Source organism: Apteryx rowi, unplaced genomic scaffold (assembly GCF_003343035.1).
Source record: "Apteryx rowi isolate R43461 unplaced genomic scaffold, aptRow1 scaffold_11, whole genome shotgun sequence".
Classification (NCBI taxonomy): Eukaryota; Metazoa; Chordata; class Aves; order Apterygiformes; family Apterygidae; genus Apteryx; species Apteryx rowi.
Genome location: NW_020447308.1, coordinates 938655 through 959801, shown reverse-complemented (window position 1 = coordinate 959801; position 21147 = coordinate 938655). Strand labels below are relative to the sequence as shown.

The following is a 21147-nucleotide window of genomic DNA, read 5'->3' as shown; positions in this document are numbered from 1 at the left end:
TAACAGAGGGAGCCGAGCAAGGATGGCAACCCCGTTACATGCACCAAATGGAAGGAGCACAGACTGCGCATCGTTTATCTGAGGAAGCAAGGACTGTCCACTGTGACAGAATCAGTCAGATGTAGAAACTGAAACACTGAAGCCTCATTACACTAATCAGTATCAGTGCTCAGCTGTAGGGAGGCAAGAAGAAGCTGGCAGAATGATCCTTTAGAATAGCATTTGCCTGAGAGGCAGCATTATGCATCATGGATTCATTAGTCTGTGCTGAAAGGGAGAAATCGTACCGCAGCCAGGGTCCAAAGTGAGAAGGATCCCTTCAACAGCATTGTTAAATTGGTTGGCAGGCAGATGGCACAAGTGTCATTCAGAAGATAAGTTCAGCGTTGTGTGTGTATGGTGCAATACAGAAGAGAAGGTAGTAGTAAAAATTTTTCCTCTTAAAGGCTTAGAGATAACCCAGGACGGCACTAAGAGGTCACAATGCAGTTGAGAAATAGCCATCACTTCTTCCTTTATAGGAGTTGCTTAGGAGAAGCTGACTTTCTGGCATTGACTTTCTTCATCTAGTTAAATAGTGCGTGCCTGTCTTGATGCCCTAATACTAGTGTGGCCTTTATTCATGATGAAAGCAGGTCTGATGGTAAAGTGTGGTGCAAATCAGGCTTGAGGGCTATTGGTATTGCAGTAGGTCACAAAGTGGGGGAGGGGAATGTAAATATAATTTAGGAATGAGATGCATACTTGGAGAAGAGATATGGAATAGGGATTTTGGCAGTTGAGGAATGATGTGCATTGAGTAAAACTGTAAAGGGAGATCCAAACAATAATATAACAAAGAGCAGTATGGGTCGGGTTTGAGATTAAACAGATGAGCTCAGCAGGGAAATTCTGAGTAGCAGCTGTTCTAGCATTTCTGCAATCCTTTCCTTATACAAAGTAAAACATGCTAATTTCCCCAAGAAAAAAGTAACAATGAAAACAGAGCAAACTGCACAGCAGCATTCTCAAGGTTCTTTGGTTTCTTACAGTCCCTAAACCAGGTTTTCAGTTTTTCTTGCTTCTCCTTTTGGCCTGTGTGAATGGCAGATCACTCGGCATGCTCCCCTGCTAGCTCTGTGAAGTCATTGCAAACTGGAAGAGGAACCAAGCTTTGAGGATCTCCAAAATAGCATCTGTACTCCCCAGCCAGAGACAACGGTGCAATGGACAGTTGATCCTTGAGCTTACTAAAATGCCAGGCAGGCCAGATCAAGGAGATGCTCTTCCGTCTCAAAGTGTGTTGTTTTGAGCGGGAGGACAGGGATTTTATGCCTTTCCCTCACATACCTCGTATTCACAACTGGAAGAAAGAAGAAAAGAACAAAACCCCCAACTCGACTCCTGGGCTTATTTAGCGTTCACTGGTCTGTTCTAGTATTACAAGTCTGGTTTCCCTTTACATGTTCAGTGGGACCTGTATGATGCTGGTTGTCCTGGGTGACTCGTTGTTGCAAGCTTATTTATAACTTCTTCCCCACACACATTCCTCCATTCTACCTCCATCCTGTGTCTGCTCCTGAATTCTCAGCTGCTCTGGTTGTGTTGGGAAGGCAAATTCCTTTTGATTTTGATTCTTGATTCTGTATAGATGCCTTATTATTCATGCTGTTTTCAGTCTGAAGGAAAGATGAAATGGCCAGTAGTGAATTGTTAGCTGCAGTAATGCTGATGGGACATTTTATTCATCAGTGTCTGCATATATTCCTTACAGCTGTTTATCTGCATTTCACTACATACAGGTGAAGATCTAATACTTTAATACCCTCAGTAAAGGAAGAGCATCACCTTCTCCACTCCTTGGAGTAACTGGGTTGAGGGATCACCTCACTTCAGGGAAGCCCTCTGGCTTGCCAAGGTGCAACAGTCCTGTAAGGAGGTTTAACCAGCCCACCTATATTGTAGGAAAGATATTTCACTGTTAATGGTGCAGTCTGGAGTACAACAGGAAAAATACTTGTGCTCCCAAGTGCCCTTCTTTGGTTCCAGCTGTAAGAGTACTATAGTACAAGTCTGTCCATTTGTCTGCCGTAAAATGGAATAGATTAAATGAAGAGCTCTACAAAGAGGCCCTCAGTACTTCGTGCTTTCTCTTGTGTTGAGAGGATGGAAGGTTAGTTCTTATTTTCATTCTTCAGCTTCTGAAAAATATCCAAACATTTCAAAGCTGCAGACTGTTCTATATCGTATAAACACTGTTTTTTTGGGTTGCTCTCAGTAGAAAGCAGCCAGTATTGACCTGAGGTTATGCTGCTGTGGGGATATTCTATTCTTAGAATGACCATTGGCATCACAGGGCAATACCATGGTGTGCTGCCCTGATGGCATGGGATGGATAGAGTCATGTTGGTCTTACCACATGGGCTTAAGCAGTGCTGATAAGCATTTTCTCTGGCTTTGACTATGTTTCTGACACCTTCCTTAATATTATGAGGAAGAGCTTTGCTGGTACTGTGGTTTCCTGAAATTGCAGAGTCTGGGTCTCTGAAATTCAGACTCTGAAAATCAAGCAAAGTGAAAGATTCCCCCCCGCCAGGTTCTTATGAGCTTTCTGAATGGCATGACCAAAATACTTTAATACAGATATTCTTCCTTCCTTCCTTGGTGGTAGTTATTTATAAAGTCCAGCATGTCGTGTCTGATTGAGGCTGCCCCATGCTGCTCAATGGCATCCTGATGTTTGCCTGCACCTACTTCCCTTTATAGATATTCTTATCCTGCAGTAGCACTGCTGCCTGCTATTAAGATGCACAGTGAATGGTGATGCTGCTCTCTACATCTCAAACACAGCGCATCCCTTTAGATTTTATAGTTTGCTGTGTCCCAGGTGCTGTTGTTATCAGTCCTGACATCATTCATTCGATATGATGGGCTCTGTCTTTCCATTTATCTGTAATGGACAGGAGATTTTGAATCATTTTATCTTCCAACTACAGCAACAGTTTTTCTTTAAAAAGAGACTTTCCTCTCTCTCTCTCTCTGTTTTTCTCTTTCTCTCTCCATTTCTTGCTTTCTTCCTTGTCTAATATCTTTCACACTGCATTTCTTCCCAAGCCTTTTTACTCTGTATCTCCCCTTCTGTTTTGATTTGTTTCTTCCTTTGTATGTACGTATTTCTCTCTCCTCCCTCCCGTTTTTGCATATGTGTGTGGCCCCAATCCAGCTTACTGCGATCAACTAAAAGGTTCCCTTGACCATATCAACCTTGGGTTAGGGCGAGGTAGTGTTTCCCTGTCCATACATGTGATTCATGCAGAATTTAATGCAGTTGGAAGCTGAGGGTACTCAGTATTTCTTCTGCTAAAATGAAAAATAGTTCTTTTGCCACTATGGAGGAAACCTTGTGTCAGGGTGTGTACAACGATTTGTGTTTTTTGTGTTGGGCCATGAACTTACCATGCATACAGTTACAGGAAAACTGGAGATGGTGCCCAAATATATTTCAGAGAAAGTAGGGATCTGTATGTCCTATGTCCCTTAAAATATTCTCCTTTTCCTCCCCAGAATTCAGCTTCTAGGTCCTTTTGAAGAGTCATGGGATCTGATTCCTCACATTGTTTGGGGCTGTTTGCATACATGCTTTTGTTTGAGTAGTACCCAGAATTTGCCTGCTCTCAAAGCCAAGCAAGTTTAATAGTAAGGCAATAAAGAAGACATCTTTAGTAAAACTTAAAGTCAGGCTTTGAGGTACAGGATTAAAAGCAAAATATTATAAGTGCAAACAAATTTAAAATGTAATTCTAGATTAAACTGAACAAGTAGTACTTCTTTAGCTACCTAAGCTCTTTCTCATCAACTCCCTATGAGGTATCCCTGCCTTCAGAGCAATGGTCCAGTGTTTCTCTTAAAAGTGTATCTAACTACTGAGAAGCGGAATCTCAACCTGATATTTCTGTCTGTGGTGGTATCAACTTCAGAAGTCAGTGACCTACTTCTCATAGAGTAGGTCTATGTGCAGCTCTAGGTTACTGCCTGCATTTATACATCTTTGGAGCTGGGGCTTGTTTTCAAATAGGAGTATCCTTGATGACATACGATGATAATATCTGAAGCCAGCTATCATCAATAAATTCACCTAAGGATGGATTTGCTCTGCTCACAACCAGTTATTCAAGGTTTGTGAGTTATACGTGTTCCATAAGATCTTTTCTCCGGAGACTGGACATCTTGAACGCTTTGCTTTTGTTCAGGGTACTGGACTACGTGGCACTATGGCAGAGCATCTGAAGGACAGGCAGCCCAAGTGTTTCTTTCCTTGGGCATTTGTGGCTGCTGAACACCTTGTCATGTATCATTGTGGTAGTATTCCTGGCTGTGGCTTTTTAAAAAAGCCTAGTTAGTAAAGACCAGAGGGACTCTTCTTCTGCTAGCTCCRTGAGTCATTCTAGAGATATCTCCAGAAATAGAACAGCTTTATGGTCTGCTGGAGAAGGTGAAAAGCAGGATTGTTTTGTTTTGTTTTTCCTTTATCTGGTAAGAAAAACGTGATATTTGCACAGGCCATTATTAGACTGGAGAGGTGATCCTTTCTACGCTGGCACTAATGGATCATGTCACTGAAGCCTGTGGCTGAGTGTTTAATGGAACCATTTCAATTCTTGCACAGAACAAAGGGAGAAAGAGCCTCCTTTCCCAGAGCTCTGCTTGGTASCTATGCGCTGCCCCAGGGGCAGCTAATAGCTATCCAATCGACTAATCCCCAGCAAAGAATTTCCCTTTAAAGGTAGAAGAAGCAGTGCTATAACAAAAGCCTAATCGAAAGTATTAGGCTTGTGAACAAGAGAAATGCAGTTTAATTATAGTTTGCATATGGGTAATGCATCTGGGTTGAAGATATATAACAAATAGCTGAATTACAGAGATTCTTTATAGAGACATAGAAGTGGGTTTTTCTTTGCTTATTGAAATTCTTTGAGGCAAATGTTTTCATCGTCCTTTGAGCTGTTACTAGTCCCATCCAGGGTGGCAGGTAGTTGCACTGATGTTGCTAAGGAGAAAAGACACACAAAGCATTTAAAGTACATGTAATAGCTCGGAACTGCATCGTAAGAAATGCCTTTGATTTGAGAAGTGAATTTTATTAAATCCTGCAAAATGTACAAAGCCAGTCTTGGCTTTTCTGCCCCTTTATTTGCTATCAGCACTTGAGATCAGCTTAATATTTTACCTTCACCCTTGACTGCAGAGCATAACGGACAAAATCATTATCTGTGAATGTCATCGCTGTTAGGAAAGGGAGAGGGCGAGAAGAAAGGAAAGAACCAGGGAACAGCACTGGCAGGGAGCTGGTATCTACAAAAGTAAATGTGCTTTAACAGTAAGATGGGAGGGGGAGTGGGATAGGAAGAATCAACATCTCATAATTTAAAGTTCTGCATCTCCTTAAGAGCTGTAGATACAAGCTGTCAGGCAGAGGGCTAATACTTAAAGGTGGTTTAAATGAGCAGGGATGTTAATTGTTGAAGGGATAAGACTGAACTTTTTGTCTCCCAGCTTTTTTTACTAAGTGTTCTAAAGGAATATGGTTTTGCAAAGAGGTTTTTTAGTTTGGTCTAAGAAATATTGAAAAAGAAAGTTAGTTTGGGGTTGGTTTGACGTTCACCTGTATATTTACTTAAGCCTTTTGGGAGTAGTACTTCAGTTGTGTTCTACTCCTCTGCATGTTTGGCTCTGTTTGGACTCTCTTAGCATGTACTAAGGCACTTTAGCAGAGGGAGACATGCAGATGGTTTGGATAGATAGACGTTAATGTCAATCCAAACCGGAAAGGAAATAATAATTTTATTTGTAAGCAATGACAATACTGAAAGAAAATATTTCTGTAGTTCTGAAATAAGTTTAAAAAAGCACAAAAAGTTGAGATTAAGTTGTTGTATAAGAAAAAAAGTCCAACTGTCATTCTTTCCTGTAGGATGCAAATTCTGTTGTTATTTTCAGTTATCTATGCTCCTTGATACAAGCGTGGTGCAGGAAGGCATCACACACTTATGTCAGTGTTTGGTTTAGTTTTTACTGATCATCTTTGAAAAAGGTGTAGCTCAGATGCCTCTTTACATAGAGTTATACCTATTAAAGGAACCATGTACGCACATAAGTACTTGGCAGAAATACAGCTGCTAATCTCAAGTGAGCAGCTGTTGTCCAGAAGATCAGGAGAGGTGAGCCTACAGGTAACTTTACCTGAAAAGCCATTAAGAAACGTAATGGAAACTACCATGTTTTCTTATAGATTTTTTTTCAGCAGAGGGATCACATCAGCATTTGCTGACTTCCCATGTATTAGCTATTGCTAATGTTTTCCAATTTGCAGAATGAGTAACATGGGAATTGTGGAATATGAAGGAAGAGGGAGATTCAGGTAACTAAGATAGTGAGCCTAGAGTAAAACTGGAATGGATCTTGTGATGTTGCCAGAAACCCCAAGATGGCATCAGAGCCTTGTTTTTCTATATTAAAAAAAAAAAAAGTATAAAGCATTCTTAGTGACTCGTTATTTCTATTTCCTCTCATTTCTTTCTTCCCTACGTATTCATTGTTTCTACTCCTTTCAAAGCATTCCCATATAAGGACCTTTCTTCTTCAAGACCATACATGCAACACACCCTAGCTGCCATGCAAGTCTGACTGTGCAATAACAAACCTCATCCCCAGGTGTACGTTTCTGAACTTTTCTGTTACTAGAAGGCTAGAACAGCAAGCCTGGGTGCAACTCTGTAGCTAGAAATTCACCCAGTGCTTAGGATAAGTTTTGTTTTGTGCCACCATAAGCATTCTACTGTTGAATTGGATAATATGGAGATAGACCTACCACAGTCTCAGCTATGATGCAGGTTTTATTCCTGAACTTTATTAGCATGCCACAATTTGCAAATTGCAAACCAAATTACAGCAAGTCCTTTGAAGAGTGTAAGGAGATTCTGAACTACACAAAATCACTAATGAGGGAGATTAGTCAGATTTTGCAAAACTGCACAATGATGTAGTAGTCCATCCAGTTAAATATCTTCCACTGGTCACTGAGTTAGAAACACTGTGTTCAAGCCAACTAAGGAAAAAACTTTCTCAGTGCAAATCTGGGGTTCTCATTTAGGTTTTTATTCAGCCTTTGCAGTGAAGGTAGACAATTGTTTTACCTAATGACATAGCATATGTCAAGATCTTTACACATGCTTTAGATCACTCATGAGAAATGCAGCTGAGAAGCTTAAATGAGATGAACTGGATATCTCATTTAAGTGCGTACATATTTCACACTGGTCTAAGATTCAAGCATCTATCTTCAGTTTGAATGAGTAGGTATTGGAATAGGTACTGTTTGCTATGGAGGTTTTAAGAAACCTCTGCTCTATGTAAGCTGGGTGAATTTCATAGATCGCGCAGAACTTAGAACATTTTAGAAGACATCTTGTTTGCAAATTGCTTATTTTTTGTATATACTTGTGTAAAGAAAAACTGCAGTCACTTTCAGGACTGCAACTGTGTGAAATGGAGGGAAAGGAAATGATAAAATTAATATACTGTAAGCACCTCTAAAACAAACCATGGACTGTTTGGTTATTCCAATCCAATTCAAAACCTTGATATTTTTGTACTAGTTGGCATCTCCTGTCCTAGTGCCATGACAAGTCAGAACCAGTAACTTTCTAGAATTAGCTCTGTTTTGGTAGTTTGTCATATGTTGCTTTGTGATTTCAGCCACCGTTGTTCCTTGAGTGGGGATGACCTGAATAGACAGTGGTTGACTCCCAGTTCCCAGCTCCATCCAACCATTTACCACACCAAAGGTCTTCTGTACTACCTGCGCAGCATTGGCCGGACTCCTCTGGTGAGTCTCTTCCAATGTCTTTGTTGTGAGTAACTGTGCATGGATTGCTTATTGCACTTGTCCAAACGAGGTTGTTCTAGAGCTAGAAAGATTTGGAAAGTATCTTGTATGGTTATGCTTTCATCTTTACAGAGGTGTTTTGAAAGTCTTGGATATTTTATTACTTACTGAATCTTCTAACCAACATCTCTGAATTTCAGAGTCTTTGCCTACCTGGAATATAAATGAGAAAATGAATTCTTTAAAGCTCTTTAATATCCTCAGAATACTCCAACTAAGCTAAATATTATGAGCAGGTTATTGCTATCTTCGTGGCAATGACGGGAGAAACTTCACAAAGATTTTATCTGAATGGGCTGTGCAAAACCCCATGTTGGGAAAACCTGTGCAATGACAATGACACAGGAACTAGCCCTCAAAAGGGTTGAACTTCCATGCTCCTCTGGTGAGGGAGTGAAAATGCCTGTTTCTGTGGGTGCCACAAATTCATGAGAGATGTTTCTAGTCTCAAAGCAGCAGCTGGAGTAGGGCTGGGACTCTTCCTGTCTGCACAGTGTTGCCCAGCAGAAAGGAAAGATGGTTCCAAGACCCTGACAAGAAAAGCACAGGGAGGTTCAAATGTGACTAAAGAGATGTAGATGCAGAGACTGGCAGGTTGGGTGCTGATACTTACAAAAACAGTCATATAGGCAGGAACTTTGCAAAGACTCACAGTTCTCTCTGATCTTGATAAGAAAAGCCCCAGTCAAGGTGAAAAGGTCTGTGAGCTTCTGTAAGTGAATTTTTGTGGCAATGTGGTTTTCAGTCAAGGCAAGAGCCCTGAAGTTCAACTCTGCAGCCTGGAGATTTCGAGGAAGTCCAGTCTCAGGTGGACACTCAGTTGTGAGTTTACCAACCTTTTCCTGTGGTTTGGAGTCATGTAGGATCACTCTTTTCTTACCCTATTATTCCTATCTGTCCTTTTCTAATTCACAGTCATCCCTGTCATATCCAGGTGCCTAAAGTTGAAAACACACCCATCTAGTGCAAGTTTTCATCATTGCTGAGTGAAGGGAGACTATTGATCCTATCATCTATCTCACTTGTGGGCTGCGTGACAGACTGTTGGTAAACTAATTTTTCTTTGCCTTTGAAGAGTACATTGATTTTTAGTTTACACATACTCAAAAATGCCTTTTCCCTGCTCCAGAAGTAAGATGGGTTTCTTTCTTTTTTTCCCCCAAGACCCCATGGAACCAAGTTCACGGATAGCCAAATGATTTCTGTGAAGTGATTTAGTTTCATTTATCCTGGAGATTGAGCAAGCAATTTCTTCAAGCAGCTGCTCTTTGCTTTGAAGGAGAAAAGGAAAGAACTTTTAAAAGTTATCAGCCTTTTAAACCAAAGCCATTTTAATTCGTAACTTCTCCTATAGAAAACAGCCTGCTAAATGTTTTTTTTCCAGTTTTCTCATCAGCTTTTGGCAACCCTAGTAAAACAAGGGGCTGGTGGCATTGCAGTTGGCTACTTTGTGGCATCTGCTTTTGACTGCAAGGAGCAAAGCTGTGTGTCCTCCGGCAGGTCTCTCTGCAAGACATAGTGATTTAATATTTCTTTTTTCTTTTTTTTTTTTTTAATGTCTGAAAGCCTTCAGTCATATTTGGGAAGCTCGTTGTGAGTAGAAAAATCTAGGGATGTCTACCTCAAAACTCTGGATGACTCAGACTCCTCTCACAGCAATGCTAAGGAAAAAATGAAAAAAGATGATTTCAAAATGTTCTATTTTCCAACAGAATTGCTTGCTTATCGTTTTCTATTTTCCTTTTTTGTTACTTTGAAAGATGGCTGGTTCTGTAAGTCATGAGGAGGATTGTTTTTGAGTTAGAAAGCAGCCCCTACCTTTACAGTAATCAGTTCTGGCAAATAATTTAAAATAGATTAAAATTTGCATGTATGCCTTGAGTCATATCCTGGTGAGTGCAAGACTTGGAGTCTGGCTGTTTTATGTATATTAGCGTACCTGCCACACAGAAGGACAGGCTGGAGAAAAAGGACTGATAAGTCCCAAGTTTGCTTAGTGTTTGCCTGGACATGTCCCAGGACATTACTGGGCTCTCAGGCTACAAAGTATTGCTCAGTCTGGTTTGAATGGTGAAGCCTAAACTACCCTGTAGTGTAAAAATGAGGCAGAAGAGTGTATTATAAAGAACAACCAGTCATAAACATTGGGAGTGACTGCAGTATCCAGCAAACATGATTAAAACGTTGCTCTATGTATGCAATTTGCAAATGAAATGACACTATTTCCAGTTGCACTGATTCTTCTGATGTGGAAATTAGCAACAACCAGACAGGGAAGGATCCTATAGCCTGAAACAGCAGCAGTATTACAGAACCCAGATGTGATGATAATCCTTTACCAATACTCGAGGCTGTGACTGTGTCATCCAGCAAGGCTCCTTCCAGGCCCGTTATTAAGGACTCGTCTGCAGGCTTCTTGAGATGCGGAATTACAGACCTGCTACTGCTCAGGCAGCGCAGTTACCTGACTAGCTGATCATCCCTGTGTGGTTTCTAATACATAAAGTAATGTTTTAGGTGGATAATATATGTGCCTTTTGCATGTTGGTAATGCTTGTAAATTGGCAGGTAATTGATACCCAATTGAACTGTGAGCTCTTCCTTGAAATAAGACTGAAACTATAAAATCCTTTTTGATATTCATAGGAATAAATTCCATGTGGTACCTGTGGTTAGCCTAAACTATGGCTGTGTATCACTGATAGCTTAAATGAAACACTAGCTGGAGAAATGCCTGTGTCATTAGAAGAACCATTAAATGCAGCTGTTTGGAAGGAGCACTTACAGAGTAATTGCACGTGCTTCAGATGGTGTTGCTTCATAGTGCAGGGGCTACATAAGCTCTCTGAAATACGTACACAACCTGAGGAGACTGAGTCTTTGGGATTTGTACAATCCTGGCTTAGTTATTTTGGAAATGAGGCTGGTGGGTTTGCACTGATTAGCAGCTTTCAGACAGTCCTATTTGTCTGCTCCTTGCATTCTTTATCAGACGGCAAGGGTATAAGTAATGCAGGAACACATGTTGCTAGGTAGGTTGCTGTTCCCCTGCTCCAGGTGTGGAACATGCCCTGCTGCAGGGACAGGGCCGTACAGCCCCAGAGCCCCGCAAAGAGCTGGAGTTGAGTGGTCATGCAGGAAGGAAGGTTAAGAGTCGGAAACCAAAAGAAGGAGCAGACTACAAGCTAACAGACCACCAATGTGAGGTCTGTCTTTGTTGAGACATGTATGAATATCAGCTAATTAGGAACAGTGGGATGGTTCCTTATGCATGTGTGTCATAGCCTCTCCTGTATGTCAAGCTGGAGCTTGTCAAAGGAGTTGAAAGAATTTAAATGCTCCATTTCCAGGCAAATAACTCCCTGCCTGTCTGCAGCTAGACCTAGTAATAATAAATTTAGTATAAATTTAGTATAAATAAAGTAAAAATAAATTTACTGGAGTAAATCTTGCCCTACAAGTTGATGGAAGAACTCATGTACTCTATTTCTCCCCTCTTGTACCTGTATTTATGTAAGAATATGTGTATTGCTCTCCTATATATATGTGTCTATACATATTGATCCAAAATTTTTTCTTTACCTTCTTACACCTGTCCCTTTATTCGTCTCTGACATATTTTCTGGAAAATTGTTTCAGGGAGATCTTGAAGCTCCTTTCTGATCAGTGGTGAATATTGAATTTAATGAACCAGTCCCTTCTCTTCAGAAATTCTTGTCTTTTCACTGGCAGATTTTGGAATATTCCTGATAAAGACATGGAGAATATATGTAACAGCAGTGTGTATATTGACTTTATATCTCAGAGGGCACTGAGATTGATTATTCTTTAAGACTTGGGTCAATATTTACCTCCTCGGTCATTAAATCATAATTTTCATTTCTATAAGAGTTGATATCTGCCTACAAAGGCAACCAAAACTTCCACTAAAACTGGGAATGTGCCTTGTGCCTAGTCTATATGACAGCTGACACAAGAGGGATGGATTAGACAGACAAATGGATTGGACCATATGGAATGAGATTATTTGCTATGAAGATAAATCATGTTCTGTGCTTGTCTTTCAAGGGATTCATAGAAAAATATGACAGCATACAATAAATTTTTGCACAATTGCATGATTATATTTTCTTGAAAACTATATAGCACAGATCTTGAATTTAAGGAAGCCCAAGTGATGATTAATTGCTTGGGAAGGTGCAGTTCCCAAATCTCACGAGGATAATGCTGAAGTTTAGAAGTAGAAGTTTAAAAGTAAAAGGAGCCTGACAAATTGTTCTGTTGTATCATAAGTTACCGTGAACTCGCAGGTTCCTGAGTTACCATGGGTTCTTGCACAGGTGTCATGTTAGTTTCTGCTGCAGACAGAACTGCATGAGTCTTGACTCTGAATCCTCTGAGATCATGTCAGATGGAATAGATAAAGAAGATACAGCCAGCTAACAAAGTTTGACACTAATTATAGTCATGACTGAGTCTGAGCCCCTCTGAGGAGACCTGAAAAGAGTAACGCTCACTTTAATCTTATAGTGCCTCTTTTAAAGAACGAGGAGTATTTTTTTTCTCCTCCTAAGAAAATTTTGCCTTTTTTCTTCCCTAGGTATTCTGTGACTACCATGGCCACTCCCAGAAAAAGAATGTGTTTCTGTATGGCTGCAGCATCAAGGAGACCTTGTGGCAGGCAGGCTGCATGGTTGACACAGCAGTTATCACAGAAGATGTTGGCTACAGGGTAGGTCCTCTTTGTTCCTCTCTGCAATTGCTGTGTAGACACATATGAGTGCCAGTTTGTTAAAGATAAGCCCAATCCATAAAGTTTGGAGATAGGTGCAAGCTTCCCTCACTCTGAAGGAGTAAAGTTCCAGAGGGTTTTGAATCATGTTTCATATCTTGATGCAACAGATATTAGTAAGAATATGGTTAATATTGGGTTAAAATTGGGTTAATATATGGTTAATATTGGGTTAAAATGGGTCCCTATTTATCTCACTGTAGTCATGTGTTCTAATCTTTGGCTACAGACTGATAGGACATCCATATTTTTGTTTGGTAAGCTCCAGATATGCATACATTGATCCCTCCCCCCATAAGACAATAAATAAGAATTACATACTTATTCCTATGAAATAAGTAGTAATGGAGAAAATGCTGATGTGCTGTTGTCCTACTCAGCTGAACTGCTTCATCACAAAAAGCTACTGGTCCCACTGAAAAGAATTCAAGTGGTGTGAAACAGATCTAATGTACTGGAGCTGACTGCACAGTAGGTGCTTGGTGTGGCAGCTGAAAATTTTGAGGGGATTAAAAAGAGCAGATATTAAAACGTTTGCTTTTACCTGTCATCGGACAGTTGTTTTTTTTCCTTTAGAATTTCTGCCAGTCTCTTTTTTTGCATTTTTTTTGGATGATATTTTCATCTAAAATGACAAACTTCCATGAAAAAGCTTTAGTTCTGATAAAAGAGCATTTTTGAAAAACATGAGTTAAAAAAAAAAAAAAATCCAGTGAGCTCTAATTATAGTCTTAAAGGTTAATTTTGCAGAATTGTAATTTTGGCCTTAAACTGGTAGCAGAGCTTGGCCATCTCCAACTGAAAAGAAGTTGAGAAGTCTTTTCGCTTTATAACTCCGTGTGATTTTTTTACTTCTTCAGAACAAATACTAATTATCCTCCTGTAAGAGTACCATCTCTTCCTTGTTCATCTTGTGGCATTTTTTTACAGGCTACTGAAACTTTCCCAGCGGAAGGTGCTCCAGTGTTCATTGCAAGGGCTCCCTGTTGCAAACCTCTGTCTCACAAAGAAAGCAGGGAGGGTGCTTACAGTCAGGACATCTTTTGCTGTGTTTGGATTCAGAGAGATTGAAGAGGCTGAGGATGATCTGCTGGTACACAAACAGAATCCAAATGCTGCTTTCAGCATCTGGAGCCCACCTCGAATCTGCAGTGAAGGAGCCAGGAGCAAGCCTCCAAGGCTGGCTGAGCATGCCCTGTGGTGGGCTGTAGCAAGAGATTTTCATGGTCAGAATCCTCCCTGGGGCACAAAATGGGGGAGCGGTACGTTCTGCGCTTCCTGGCTGGGGATCGCGCTCTTCCTTGTTAGGCTGGCGAAAATGGATGTACAGTTGAACACATCTCTGCAACTAGAGTAGTAATAATCACCCTGTCTCTGACTTGTTTCCCTATGTCACTTGCCCATGTTTCTCTGTTGTCCGTCCGTCCCCCCCAGTGATTTAGGTGCTTGGGGAACAGCCTTTGCCTCACAGACCATAGACTCAGCTCTGGCCCACGGCAGTACACAGTAGCGAGTCTTTTATTACCATCTGGTATTTGGTGGCTGCTGGCGACAAATCCAGCATTGGCATCACAAAGCCCAGCTGTTCAAGGTTTGTCCTCTTGCTAGCTGTTCCAGGCCCCTTTGGCAGCAATCTCTGCAGGGACTTTGGTAAAGAAACCTGTTTCCATCCTCTCCTAATGTGAACGGAGGTTTATGGACAGGGTCCTGTGTGAGGGGAACAGCTTTTCTGACTGTTGTACGTGCTAAATCCAGCTGTGTGTAAGAGGGAGAGCACAGTCATATTGCTGCATTATCATAAAAGGGTCTTTTAAATGGGTGTGTTTTCCCCTTTCAAAATATACARTTGAAAGATAATTAATGAGAAAAATAAGTAGAGAAGAAAGAACCATTAGCGTGAAATCCARTGAATGCTGGTAAAATGAAAAGAATATTAAATTCAGATTTGCTAATGCTTCCAAATGAGTCTTGCGTACAGAGACATTACTGTTACCTGCCAGCATTTTTATTTAATTAAATGTAAAAGATTGATTATGCATATAATTTCAATTGTTTTAAAAAGCTAAATTGGATTAGGGATCTGATTATCGTGCTTTATAATGTATATTTACAAAAATCTGTGTGTTGGTTCAGATAAGGGCAGAATGAAAACTATCTGAACCTTCATACACGGTTTTAACTAGATCTCATGGTTGTGCTGARGATTATAAATGTTTAGGTAATACAGCTCTGTTGTGCTTTTTGTTAATTCCTGTTCAACCCCAATCCAGAAAAACCTGGAAGCGCTTCATGAAAGCATAGTATTTTTTGCTCTGAAGGCAATTCTGAAAGGCTGGCTGCTTAGTTGAGGGGGAGCAGTCGGTCTTGGAGGATCTTCTCTTCAGTATGCCTGCAGGAAAGGGACTACTGTAGCTCTTGTAGCACATCGGGGATCTAGACGTATGAGTTAGGCTCCTGGTCGTCTCACAGATTTAAAATGAAATCTCTTACTTTAGTTTTCTCCTCCTCAGTTTCTCCATCTGAAAATGAATCTAATAGATATTTGCTGGTAGAGTCCATTGACTGCTTCAGCCAGGATATACTGAGAAATGTCATTTATATTTTGTTACAGATGTATGTATGGTTAAGTTGATTGCGGTGGATATTGCAAAATAGTTTAGGCCAAAGATTTATCATTCATGTCAAACGTTTTAGAAAAAAAGCTGCTATTAAACATTTTTTCTTTCAATTTTGATGAAACCAACTACTTCTGTAAAGTGTTATGAAGTAAAGCTCAACAGAATGGAACTGCAATTGCTCGGAATCAGTCAATGAAACTGATTGGTATTGGAAAGTGAAATTAACTGGTTGGATTTCACCGCCCAAACTGAATGAAATTCAAGGGTAAATGTCATTAGCGATGAGCGGGAATGCCTTCTATACAATTCCATTCAGCTGAAAAGTTTAAGGAAGCTGTTGTCAAAGAAATAATGAATGTCTTCATTTTACTTGCTCTTCTCTAGRTGGACCAGATGGTCTTCTGGCATACATTGTGGTTAGCTATAACAGTTCTGAAATGTACGCACATGTGCACATGTGTGTGCRTAAAGGTCCAATTACTACATAGAGCATACCTAGTGTTAATATATCTGGTGTATGTTCTTATAGAATGTAAAAGTAATGAATTTAGCACTGTGTAATGAATAAATACTAACTGTGTGTTTACAGAAATATTTGATACTGTAGCATACTAGGTGTGTGTATAGATTTTTGCTGTTGGAGAAGATGATTTCTTGAATAACAAAATCAGTAAAGGTTAAAATGTAATTTTTACTGGATCTTCATGATTATTTTTGATTGTGATTATCTAAATGAAGTTTTTAATGTGTATCATTTGGACCCAGATGAGAATATTTTGGTTGTTTCACAATGCAAGTCAGTTAAAGTTAAGCTTCATTTTCATATAATTATATGTGACCTTCTGTGAGATGACACATCCCCTTTTTCTCCTGTATGCTAGGCTCAGTTAGGGAAAACATCTCCCATAGCTAAATTCTGTGTCAAATTGCTGATGCTCAATGAGATGCACAGCATAGCTGGAGAGAGGAGAATGGGAGCATCAGGTACTGAACTGTGACCCCACCTCTCTTGGGCAGCACAACAGGAAAGTGTAGGTTAATGTTGAAGCAGCTTGAAAGCAAAACTTAAAGTGACTTCAGCAAACATAGACTATTGGATGTGAAAATGTTTCCCTTTGAATGAGATACACCAAGTGCAATGGATATTTTGCATTTTAGTCTTTGACTAGGATAAAACAAATGTTGGAAAATGAGATTTTTGCATGGGATGGACATAATGAATTCAGTTTGGCACTGGTTGGAGCTATCTCAGTAATAGTGACAACAGATAGATTTGATATACACATTAAAAAATCCAGGTCTCTCCGTAGATGCATGTATGACTTAAACACATACACATCTGTTCAATTCATTTTCTCATTCATTGCTGATATTTTCTCATAGACCCTTCCTAAAATCCTGGATAAAGTGGCCCCACCATTTGTCATGAACAGCTGCAGCTTCCTGGTAGAGAAGTCCCGGGAGTCGACGGCCCGGGTGGTGGCATGGCAGGAAATGGGTATATTGAGGAGCTACACCATGGAGAGCACGTACTGTGGCTGCAACCACGGTCTCTACAAAGTGAGTAAATCTCTTACTCTGCGTCAGCTTCTTTCTAACATAGGTCTCATGAGTTTAGAAGGGTGAGGAGACGATGGCTGTTGTCTCACTACTTAGCTTCATCTGCTTTCTCTGGATCCTCTACAGCATGTGTGTAACATTGCTTCTTAGTTTCTCCTCAGTGAAGTCTCCACATGACCCCTGCTCTTTGGCCTTCAGTGCCAGGACAACAGAGTCCTTTCTCTGAGGTCTCATTCAACAGTGAAAGAAACTCTCTTCTCTTCTCAGATGGCATGGTGTAAGGGGATGTTGTAAAGACAATGGAGTGACTGGGCTGTAACGCTACATAAAGCAAAAATGATTCATAATAAACATTGCTTTTTTTTTTGGCATAAGGAAGAGTTCTCTTGAAATTCGTCTGAGTCAAATTTGCTCTTTCATACTGTGTTAAGATAAGCAAATATTCTAGGTAGCCTCATATAATTTGTTCTACTTATTTGGGATCTAACACAGAACTCTGTATATATGAGCTGCATTCTCACATATTTCTACAGACTATCCCAACACTGTTATAACAGATCTATAGCTATAGCTCCTGTGATTACCATGATGTGGCTTTATTCATTTGACGTTTCTATGTTACATATTGCAAACTTACTGCTGACAAGGGATTTGCATCAAACCAGTGGGAAATAAAGCCATCGTATAAATCATATGACTTTCTCAACTATGTTACTAACAACAGTAGCAGCTACAGGGGAGTACAACAGCAAATGTATTCCTCTGCTTGCTTAGTGTTTACCCCACAAGGGCAGTGTAAATAAGAGGCTCTGTGACACTGGGCCATGTAAAACTCTATTAAGGGATGATGATAGTGTTATTGTTTTAGTGAACTCTGAGACTCCCTGGCCCTTGAAACAAGGATGCTCTTCTTCCCCCCCTTATATTCTGTAAGTGCTCCCATTAAACTCACTGAAATAACTCTGTGTTCAAAAGAATGCGTCAGATCTTTCAGTTTGTTCATAGACTTCAAACAACAGCATCCGCTATCAAATAACTTTAAGATGAAAGAGCATTCTGGGTAAACTTAAGATGAGAATCCTGTCCTTATATTTTCCTTCCACAGAGTCAGGGTTTTTAGGAGTAGACCCAAACTAGTCCTCATCAAACTAGTCCTCAGGCTGCTATGAATACCTAAATCTGCTGCTTAAAGCAGGCTGCCCTGGCAATGCCTCATTGTGCTGCAGGAGAGAAATTGCTGTTGTTGGGTGATTCAAACTACTTTTTCTGAATCTGGATCTGATAACTCCAGTCTGGAGCTAGAAGCATTGAGCTAAAGGAAGTAGTGGTTTTGAGATAATACAGGACATTTGTCCTTCTGAGGGTATTCGCAGTGTAATAACGTGTCTGCAGGTCATACAGACATCTTTTAGCTAGTTTTAAGGTAATCAACACGAATACTAGTGGCAGCACGCTCTTTGATACAGGCTAGCTACTTGAGCATTCACCTGGCTAAATTTAAGAGTCTACATTGAGAATCTTTCTCTTGGAGTTGCCTGTTACTGGCAATCAAAGGTAGCTAATCTAAGGCCGGTTTTGATAGCTGTCCATGAGCTCAAGGTATGCCTTTGACTGTGATCTAGACACACAATGGAACATTGAATCAGCTTCCAGACTTTGTGGAGGGGACYGTACTCTGGGTGAATGCTTCAGAGACATCAGTCTGAGATCTCCTAGCACTTTTAAGTACACAGGATGAACTCTAGTAATTGCATTTAGCTGATCATAGTTTTCCATTCACTATCAAATGATGAATTCTTTCTCCGTTCCTTTCCTAAGCCTGTTGCTTTTGTTGAATGGCTTCTACATTCTACCTCCTTTCTTCCACCGGGGAGCAATCCTTATCTATGCAGCATTAATAAGGAACTATGGATCCTAAAAGACTCTACGGAAAGAGCCATTATTATAAATAATAATTAATTAATAAGACATTCAAATGATTCTCTTTGCAAACTCTATACTAATCCTTTTACCTCTCTATGTAGTGTAGTCAGGAAGTACTCAGCTGCTGTTTTAACTATCTTCTGCAATACATGCATCAATTCCAAGACAGGAAAGAGAAGGAAAAAAACATGAAGAGTTTAAATAAGGAGAATATAATTGCCCAGAGCAGTACAACTATCACTCCCCTCTCCTGAGATGTGCTAATGGGTTTATAATAAGCACCACAGGTCAAGACAGCGGTTTTGAATCTTCTTTAGAAGACAGAGGGGAAAAATTCTGCCTTGACTGAAGTCAGTGGCAAAGTTCTCCTAGTGATTTCAAGAGAAGGGGTTCACTTAGCCCCTAGATGACCACAGTAAGACTTAAGAGCAGTGACACATCAGGCTGTATCAATATCAAATGATTTGCTTTCTTCTTCCTTTACTATCTATGAGGTCTTTAACCCAAATTTGTTTAATTTGTGACATCAGATGCTTGAAATAGTAGGAAGAGAACATCAAGTGCCACATTTGGATGCTGGTTTTAAGCACTGGGCCATCCATGGCCCTATTACATGGTGGATGCACTAAAAAGCTGAAAGACCTAATGCAGCTGGACCAGGATATATATTTCTCTTAGAAATCTTTGCAATGTTTTAAGAGGTATTCTGCTCTTTCTTGTCATCTTTGTCACTAAAAATGTGATCAGGGCCACAGCCAGCCACTGAGGATATGAGTGACTTGATGTATGGGGGTGGGGGGGAAGGGGCCTTTCTTTGGTGACAGTGGTGAGTCCAGTGTTCTTGCATCCTGTATGATGAAAAGCTGAGTCCCACTTGGGTTATGAGGTGGTTATTCTGAGGCCATCTTTCTAATTTTTTGTTTAGCATTATTATTTATCCCAAAGATGGAGGACACTTTAAATGCACCCATGAGGGATCATCTCTTTCTTCCACTGTAAGGAAGTAAACATCTTTTTCAGTTTCTCTGGTTCAGACAGCTTTAAAGTATTTTCAGTCAATTTCCTGAGTATACTAAGTATCTGATTAGTTAGTATTGAAATGAAATATCGTATCTTACACTGACATTTCTGTTGGAGCTGCATAACAATGCACAAGCTCAATTTCAGATAATTGATGTTATTAGAGTATTTCCTCTTTCTTTTAGCACTCTTTAGATTTGGTTCTTGTTTGTTTGTTCATTTTTGCAGGTGGATTTTTTAGGGTATGGACTTGACAGTCTGACCTGAAGATTTGGCTGCATAATTGCATTTAATACTCAAGTTCCACCTACTAAGCCAAAACTATTTTTCCAGACTTCAACATGGATACTTCACTCTTGAGATCCACAAGTTTTCTGTAAAAAGAAAAGAGTTCAGAGCAATACTCGGACAGGCGATGTCAGCATCCTAGACTTAGAACTCTCTATTAGTATTAGTAGGTTTACTTTCACATTTAACTATGAATAAAAACAGTTTCTGAATTAGATGAAACTGATCTCCCTATAGGTATATATTCAGGATCTTTCCTGGACAAGCATGCACATATATTTTTGATGCTTTTATACACTGAAGTATGGTGCAAACAGTAGATTGATGTTTTAAAACATCAAATTTTACGCAGTAGAGGCTCACAAGTTCAGTATCATTCAGAAAAATCAGTGGTCAGACTTCTAATAGAGCACAACAATCCCTGATCCTAGTCTTTAGCTTCCTTCCTAGTTGTAAATGCTGAAGGTAATCCATTCAAGTAGCTGTTTTGCTGACTGCAAGCACTGACATGATGCTTACAGTTGCAGAGACATCTGCTAGGGAGTTAGCAAAGAATTTAGGAAGAGCAAGAAAGCCTTGCAGAGAGGCTGCAGTGAAGTTAAACTGTTCATTGCACAAGGCTGGCAGGTGTGGCCACTCTCACCAAAGAGCCAGTGTCAGGGGAGGGCTGAGATAAACTAGAACCTAGTGTTTCTGGTGATGAGTCCAGAAAGGACTTTGCTAGATATCTTCCAGGGAATGTAACCTGTCTTGGATTGAAATGTAGAGACTTGTGTTGCATTTTTAAAACAGTTCAATGAGTGAAAAATGATGCAGGAATTTTACTAGTGATATGTAAATGGGAAACAAGAGTGACCCCAGCCTCATTTAAAAGTCATTTGATTTTAAATGGGGGAGGGAGAGGTTAAAAAAAAATAAAATAGCTTATCTCTGTCAAATCTCCCTGTCTGAGAGATCAATGGAAATGCAATAAACCAGCTGCCCTTAAGGAAAAGAAACATAAAACTAAAGAAACTATTGAT

At 40.0% G+C, this 21147-nt stretch overlaps 1 protein-coding gene across 1 annotated transcript in view; it reads left to right on the top strand.

Moving 5' to 3' along the window:
* The window catches only part of AGBL1 (ATP/GTP binding protein like 1), a 280526-nt gene that overhangs the window by 133469 nt on the left and 125910 nt on the right, over positions 1 to 21147 (top strand). Inside the window, exons 20-22 of the mRNA XM_026073221.1 lie at positions 7735 to 7864; positions 12525 to 12656; positions 16718 to 16894. Of these exons, the coding sequence (XP_025929006.1) occupies positions 7735 to 7864; positions 12525 to 12656; positions 16718 to 16894 (439 nt within the window). The remainder of the gene's footprint in view (positions 1 to 7734; positions 7865 to 12524; positions 12657 to 16717; positions 16895 to 21147) is intronic.